This window comes from Linepithema humile, chromosome 1 (genome assembly GCF_040581485.1).
Source record: "Linepithema humile isolate Giens D197 chromosome 1, Lhum_UNIL_v1.0, whole genome shotgun sequence".
NCBI lineage: Eukaryota > Metazoa > Arthropoda > Insecta > Hymenoptera > Formicidae > Linepithema > Linepithema humile.
The window spans coordinates 3,593,477-3,602,038 of NC_090128.1; the positions used below are offsets into that span (position 1 = coordinate 3,593,477).

Here is an 8,562-nt window from a genome sequence, read left to right on the forward strand (position 1 = left end):
TCTCGTAAATATAAAGATCGGAGTAAATAGCAGTCCATTCTGTAGAAATTTGCTGAACCGAGAGTTCGTGTAATGAAAATCTTGTTGATAAAAAATCAAAAAAATTTTTGACTGTAAAGTCGACGTACAGAAGCAATTTGCTATCGCCGATTCGAAAAAGTCACGAACGATAAATCCTAGAGTGCAGTTTCGGCAGGTGCACGGTAAAGCAAGGAAGCACTGACGAGAGATTGCAATTTCCGGAAGGCGATCGCTAATGTACGTATCGGGCAGTTAGCGAGAACATCGCGCGAGCGATAAGGAGTTCGCAACGGGAATTAGTTGGAAGGAACGGTGTTACATGACGTCCCAATTAACGATGAAAGGCTGTCGCTCGCAATTACTAGATGTGTCGTGATGCAGACTACTTAAATGCGGCATATTGATATCCCTGAAACAATGATCCCAAAAAATATTCAAAATAATTAAAAACAAATCAATATTGTGCTGCATAAAATCAAATCATTTAATTAAGAAACAATATAATTAAATTAAAATAGGCAGAATAGCTTCATATATATGATAATAATATGATCGAATTACGATAAAATATAATCAACGATTTTTTTCGTTAGGAAAAATTAAATTTCCTTGAGAATAAAAATTAAAGATAAAATATATATTATTTTGTTACACTATTTCATTTGAGCATTAAACCGCATTAATCGACCGTACTTTTGTTTTGCTCACCGCAAAAGTTGGCACTTGCATGACGTTCTGGCATATCAAACGATCAAGTTAGTATATACGAATCGATTGGCAGAATTGCAGAGCAATATATAAAATCAAGATCGCGTCTCATTTCGCATACTAACATCATTTTTTATGCCGCTTTATACTTGTACGGATCAAAAATTTATTTTAGAATCAAATTTTAGGACAAAATAACGAAATAATTTTTGTTTAATGTGATAAAAAAGGAGCAGAGGAGCATACATAACAAATTAATCGTATGATTTATTTTATTCGAACATATAAATATACATGTAGCAATCATGAAAGAATTAAATTTTATATATATATATATATATATGTATATACTTATGTACATATCTCGACGGTCATACTTAAACTATAACATTTTAGCAATATAGTACTGAGTCAATTAGAATGCGCATTTTTTTTTTTATATCGCGAAAGTTCGTGAGATATAATCTGCTACAATTTTTTATTCTGCTCATTAATTCGTTAAAAAGAGCGTCAAATCGTTTTCTTTTTTGAGAATTTAATCTTATCAAGATTGATTGATAGAAAGAGATAAAGAGAAAAACAGTGATCAAAAATATTGTGAATTAGTGTGAGACTGCATCTTTACGAATCCACAGTAATTCAATAAAACTGCCATTAACTCTTTTATAGACGATAATGCAATTTGTACAATTTACCAGTTACTTTTATATATAAGTGACACACTAAATTTAATCTTTAGCAACTAATTCTCATGATGAAAATTAAATAAGTACAAAATTATTTTTTATTTTATTTTTATTGTAATAAATCATTTATTTCATTTATCATTGCAATTATCATATCTTAAAAATTCTGCAAATAAATTCAATAAATTTTTTTTTTTGATATTAATAACGTCTTTTGGACAATTGTACAAATATATTATTTAAATAACGTGTACAGATGAATAACGATCGACTTGGTTCGCTCCTGAAAGAGCTAATTCGTTATTATGCTAATAGTAGAGGCAACACGACAATAATGCGGCGACAGCTTACCGTGAAAAAAAAGGGACACGACGGAAACATGTACTACCGAGATCAATAATCTTGTACCGAATCGTAATTGTTGTACGGAGGCGGGTCGGGCCGACCCTCTGGAATCCGGTATTTCTCCTCCACCTCTTGATCGTTATCATCCTCGTACTTGACTGCGGTAAAGTATGAGCCCGACGTTGCAAACGTATTGCTATAGTCCGGATAATCTAGAGATAAAAATTTGACATTTTAGAACATTCATTTATAACACATACACATACTAACGCACACATATATAAAAATGTCCAAAAAATTGGAGATTTCTTTTTAATTACAGATTCTCTGACTAATTTGTAGTCGATTTTTGGAACAAACAGAAAGATCGAGAAAGATCATTTATCACATTTATTATTTGTCTTTTCAATTTTCAGCATTACAACTTTCTAACTTTATATCTATACAGGTATCCCAGACCGTCTCATCTATTAATAGATCTTGAGAGAATTGAAAAATAAAAATTTTTATATAAAAATATCAAGGCTGTAATAATTTTTGAAAGAAAGTATTTCAAGTTCACCAATCAGTTTGTCAAAAATTCACACGTTCAGACATCGTTACATATTGATTTTTGTTTCTCATATGATAAAGATACAAAAAAATCAATTTGCGATGTCTCAGCGTATGAATGTTTAACAAACTGTTTAATTGTTTAACTTTAAATATTTTCTTTCCAAAAACTATTATAACCTCGATACTTTGATATAAAGATTTTCGTCTCTAAATTATTTCAGAAATCTATTAATAAATGATACGGTCTGGGATACCCTGTGTATCTTTATAATTTAAAGTTAAAATTTTATCAAAATCCATTTATAATATTAATTTTGAAAATATAGAAAATACAAGAAGTTCTTTACAAAACATTTGAAACTATTAGTACTTCAATATTTTCGCTCGAAATCCAAATTGGGCAGAAAATCTGTCATTACAAGAACATCGAGTATAGAAACATCCTGTATATAGAATGTTTATTCATCTTTTCTTAAAACAAATCGAAATTTTAGAAAATTTCCTTTTCTTTAAACTTACCATCCAAAGGCTCTTCTTTAATTCGAATCTCTTTTGTGTCTTCATCCTGACGATCGCCACGATCTTTCCTATCTCTGCGATCGCGATCTCTATCCCGCTTGTCTCGTTTACGATCTCTATCTCGATCACGATCGTTGCTGCGTGAACGCCGCCTTTTGCGATCCCGATCACGGTCGCGTTCGCGATCTCTTCTGTCGCGTGGTCGTTCGATTTCCTCGATATCGGGATCCGGCAGTCGGTCGCGGCTACGCCTACGCTTGCGCTCGCGCGATCTGCTCCTGCTTCTACGTTTGCGATCGCGTGATCTGCGACGTTCTCTATCCAGACGATCGCGATCCCTAAAGCAACAAATTAAAAATTATTTATGTATATATGTATATATATATTTTTTTTTTGTTTATTTCTTTATTGCTAACTCACCTGTCTCTGTCAAGGCCGCGTCCCGTGGTCTCTCTCTCGCGTTCCAAGCGATACCGCTCTCGCTCCCTTTCGTTATCCTCCCGTCCCGAATGCTTGATGTTAACGTCAGGACCACCTCTTCGAGTACCACCTAGGCCGCCGCCAAGTCGCCGGGGCAGCCAGCCCTTTACCGTTCTTGCCCGTTCGACATCGACCAACACTCTGCGACCATCTATTTTCTTACCATCCGCATGCTTATACGCAGCTAAAAGGTACCGATTAGAAATTACTGTACGCTAGCGGATCCACGCGCCTGAATGATTTATTGACTACAGCGAGACCGTTCTATCGTCCCGACGAACTCCGAGGAACCAAACGCGAGATTTCTGGAACTGCGAGTCCTGGAATTAGTCGACTTCGAGATTCCAAATTGTCTGGGCGACATTAAAAATCGAACATTATCGAAATTGAGAATTATTTTGTAAAGCAAAGATATTACAATTCATAACTTCTTCGAGTCATTGATTCTCGAATCCACGTGTTTTCGCATGTATACATTCCAGGACTCACAGAGATAGCTTCTAGAATCCTCAGATCTCATAATCCAATAATTCTCGGACCTACGGAACCTCCAAAAAAAAAGAGAAAAAAAAAGAAAATCGACTGGAATCCGCAGATCCTTGGATTCGTAGAAATCTTCGAACATGCGAAATCTCCAGTCCACAGAATCCCGTGATTTCGAGGATTTGTGAATTTTAGAATTCGCAAATTTTTTCAAAACCCCCGTCAATTTTAGAATCCAAAATTTCTTTGATGCACGAATGCTTCGATCTGGTATAAGATCAAGCGGGCATCACTAAATCCGAAAGATTCTCGGTTCCGCAGATCCTTTTTCAAAGAAATGCTCGAGATATCTATTCGAATAAGGAATCGTAAGAAGAAAAAAAAGAGAATCGATTGAATTTTGCCCGCGATTTTGCGGAATAAGATAAACTGCGAACGGCAGTCATTCGAAAGAGTCACTCCTTCCATTATTTGCTCGGTAGGCGTTACATTTTAGAAACCTTAGAATTGAGCGAGAGACTCGCAAATCTCAAATTGATAATGACAGTATACTTTTTCACTGAATATCCTGAAGAGAAGTACTTGCTAAAGTACTGAGGAAGCATTTGTATCTCCGATCCAATGCTGCTATCGCAGCAGGATCAATGATTCTAACAATTATAGAATCTTTGAAAACGATCATCAGATGTAGCGAGGTGGTGAGACGAGCTGCGGCCGATCGCGTGCAAATCCGCTTGTCGGCATGTGTCGTTTTATCATGTAAAATGCAGTGAAATACGTAATATTCGTAATATTCGCATTAACGCAGAACGATAGCATACTTACGTGAATAAAAAAGAGAGATTGTCCCCACGTCAAATAAAATTCAAGAAACAAGTTCTTAAAAAAAAAAAAACTGCAACATTAATTGCAGCATATTGCGCAAAATTAATTCTAACTATAAAGTAAATATTTGACTTCGAAATAAAAAAATAATACAAATTTGATTCAGAACCACACATTTTTATCACGTAAAATTTTTAGATATTTTCCTTTCCCTTCCTTTAGCAAATACCCTTGCTTGTGATGATCCTATAAAAGACGTCACAACGATCTTGAAATGCGAAGTTCGCTGTCGCATCCTATATTGCATTTTACGATGTAAAACGAGAGCGCGTCACAAGCCGTAGCTGCATCCGCGCAACGATCGGTAGCAGAGACTGGACCTCAGAGAGCGGCTTAAATCTACTTGTTGTTTAAGATCCAAAAAAGTATAGCAAATACAAAAAATACCTACCGCGGCTACTTACGTACGGAAGTTTAACACAAAGCTTAGAGGTACGGTCTAATTGTGAAATGAACTCGTAAGAGACTCGCGAGGAGACTACTCATTGCGAAGATGCCCAGTCTTCATACGTTCGTTCGTTCGTTCGATCTCCGAAGAGGTTTACAGTGTGTTTACCTGGTGCGCTTTCATTGATTCTACTTACGATCAAACCGTGCGCATTTCGTATATACTTATGATATGTGTTACAATGTTCTAGTAGTAAATTATTATTTTAGCGTAATGTTAAAGGCAAGATACCACGAGATACTATTTTCGCTTCACTAATTTGATCTTTTTTTTCTGACTCTAGGGGGGAAGGAAGCTTATTATCGTTTATTTATTTGTCGCGTCGCATATCGCATGTCGTATCGTAGATTTGGAGATTCAATCTTGGAAATCGAAGCCCTGGGAATCTCTAAAATTTCTCGGATGCTTTGGGATCCAAAAATTTTAGAATTCACAAGGATTGGACGTCTTTCACAGATTTGATAATCCAAAAGATTGAAATCCACAAATTCTACAATCCGTTAGTGCTGCATGTGCCTTATCCGATCACATTTTCGTAAAAAGCGATATTACAAAACAAGAGAAAGAAATCAATCGAATGTCAAGAGAAATTAGTATTCTATATCGAAATTGATATGATTAAGGACTTGTGTAATTTTAAGTCGCTTTATCCAGTAAATATCAAATAATGATCGGATATCCTTAAAACAAAACAGCATTTAAACAAATAATCACATATTTCATGTTATATTCTGAATTTTTTGTTTTTCGTGCAATTGTTTTCCTTTTTTTTTTTTTCTTTGTCTAAATCTACTAATAAACTATTTACACATTTGAATTGGAAAAAATATATATTCAAATATTATCAATCATGGCACTTCTCACGATTAGTCCCTACATTTCAAGCTTGTCGTTAAACATTAAATGTTTTAAAAATCTATCATAAAATAATTAAAGCTAAAATCTAAAAAAATCTAAAAATGCACCTGAGAATGTTAAAATAAGCGGATGGGCTAGCTATTTCGTGTAAATGCATAACAATGTCGCGGGATGGAAGCTCATCCCATTTCAGAGTATTAACGTCATGATGATAAAAGAGCTAGTATCATTCTATAACATGAAGGTAGAAAGAAATATTTGTTCATAAGATTTTGATCTTCCTACTTTCAAGCTACAGAATTGCAGTGGTTGTTCTAGTTGTGAAATATTATCCTGCTATTTGTGTATAGAATAAGAAATATGTGTACGAAACATTCCGGTCTACGTGTTCGCTCATATAAACGAGTACCTAAATCGCGGTGTTCCCAAGTGTGTCCCTGAACCTTCATCCTAAAGGCTCACCAATCAATTTCAATGTAGAATGCTAACTTTCACGCGATTCTCGGATCCGTAGACACTAATATCCGCGAATCTCGGAATTCATAGATTCTACCAATTGCGATACCGCGGATTCTAGACTCCACAGATCCACGAATTCACGAGTAATCTTAACGATACGTGTTCTAAGAGAAAAAAACCGTCATTTTCGGGCGTATTCGTCAAAATCCGGGTTGATAAACCCCGTGAAAGCGTGGCAGGTATCATCGCGAACGCCCGTTGCAAACCCGACCGAAACCGCGCGCGTCGCTCAACGAAATCAGATACGATAAATAGGGTAAGCAAGTAAGACGCTAACAAACGTTGTTGTATGTTGGATCTTACCACACATACAAACCTATCTTATCAGGCAGGTTCAGGGATTTTGCATGGAATAGTGAACGGCACTAGTTGCCGGCAGCGGCCACCACGCTGTACCAAGAACAAGATAAAAACTGCATTAATCAAAGACAGCCAATAAACGTTCACGTCGTTTGTTTGTTTGTTCGGTTCGTTCGTTTCGCTTTTACCATATTTATGCATTTACAGAACGATATTCCTGCATGGGTGTACGTATGGTGGGAACCCCCCTTCCCCAAACGGTACCGTTTGGTTTAAGTACCAATGAAAACGGGTAGCCTAACTACTCATTCCCTGTCCCCCTTATATCTAGCTGGAAGTGACGCTAAGTATGAAATTCCGGACTAAACGGGGCTCATTGAGCTTCGCGACAAGGCTAACATTTTCTTTAGCTTTTGGTTTTACCTTTCTCAGCTGTTGCTACTTACAATGCATATCTCGTTCATGTTCATATTCAATGAAAGCATATCCCCTAGGCTTGCCATTAATTGTATTATGTATTACCACAATCTGCAAAAAAACAAAAATAAGAAAATTTTCGTTACATTATTGTTGTAAAAATATGTTTGCTTTAAAGTAAACCATTTACCTTTTTTACCGGACCATATACTTCAAATTCTCTTCTCAGTTTTGATTCTGAGGTATCATAATTCTGTAAGGAAAAAAAAGTCAACATATATTAGTATCCCAAATTGCTTATTTACATGCTAGCTTAATGATACATATAACACATTAATATAACTCACAATTCGAGCTACAAAGAGAGTCTTGAAGGGATCTGCTGTCACATTGACAATTCCAGCTGGATCCCATACTGCAATTTCTTGTTCAAGCTTATATGCAACTTGCTCCGCGCGTTCTCTTCTTCTACGTTCTAAACGTTCTTCTCGTGTCTCTACACGTACAGGTGGTGGTGTTTCCTTGGGATCCTATGAAAAAAAGAATATTTACTTTCATGAAGTGACACAGTAAGATGTAATATTTATACAACATATATATTTCTATTGCAAAAATTAATAGTTAAAAAATTACTCCTTTCTTTACACTTCATTTCACATAAACATAATATAATCATATATAAAGTTTCGCGGGTATAGTTTCGCCATCGACCTTAAAACTAACACTGCGCTTCCCTTACTTCGAAATACTTGAGGAAAGTTCCCACGCCGACATAGCCGCCGTTCTTCTTCTCGTGCGGGAGCTTGCTAGCCGGTGGCAAATACGGAATCGGATCACGTGGCGCGAACAACGCTAGCAAATTCGGCGGCAGAAACTGCGTCATTCTGACGAGACGTGAGAATTACTTGCCAGATGTATTGTGAGAATTTACTGAGCAAGTAAAACAAGCAAAATCAACTGCATCCTCTTACACTCAACGAAATGGCGGCCAGCAGGCGGCCAGGTTAGCTCTACACCAACGCCACCTATATATTTCAATATAACATTTCAGTTATGAAATTTACCTATAGTCGGATCTGTAATTTGTCGCAGCTCTAATTTATCTATTATCAAAATGATTTCTAATTTACCTACGATTGAGATTATTTTTTTATATTGTCGGTATTTGTACTAAATTACCTTTTGAGTATGTTGCATATGCATATATAATTTTTAATTATTTATTATTGTATTGTAAATTTTTTTCTACAAAATATCAATAATTCTTTCTGCTTTATTTAAAAATTTTCACAAATTAATAGTAATTAATCTGTCTATTTAGTAGTAATTCAAAGTTTA

The 8,562-nt window shown here is 35.7% G+C and overlaps 1 protein-coding gene across 1 annotated transcript; it reads right to left on the bottom strand.

Moving 5' to 3' along the window:
* Window positions 1-983: 983 nt before the first annotated feature.
* On the bottom strand, window positions 984-8,250 carry snRNP-U1-70K (small ribonucleoprotein particle U1 subunit 70K). Its single transcript, XM_012371027.2, has 7 exons — window positions 7,964-8,250; window positions 7,572-7,754; window positions 7,415-7,477; window positions 7,254-7,335; window positions 3,255-3,498; window positions 2,835-3,172; window positions 984-1,972 (listed from the first exon to the last, which is right to left on the bottom strand). The coding sequence occupies exons 1-7, from the start codon at window positions 8,105-8,107 to the stop codon at window positions 1,809-1,811; spliced, it is 1,218 nt and encodes a 405-aa protein (XP_012226450.1). The 5' UTR covers window positions 8,108-8,250; the 3' UTR covers window positions 984-1,808.
* Between the last annotated feature and the right edge of the window lie 312 nt (window positions 8,251-8,562).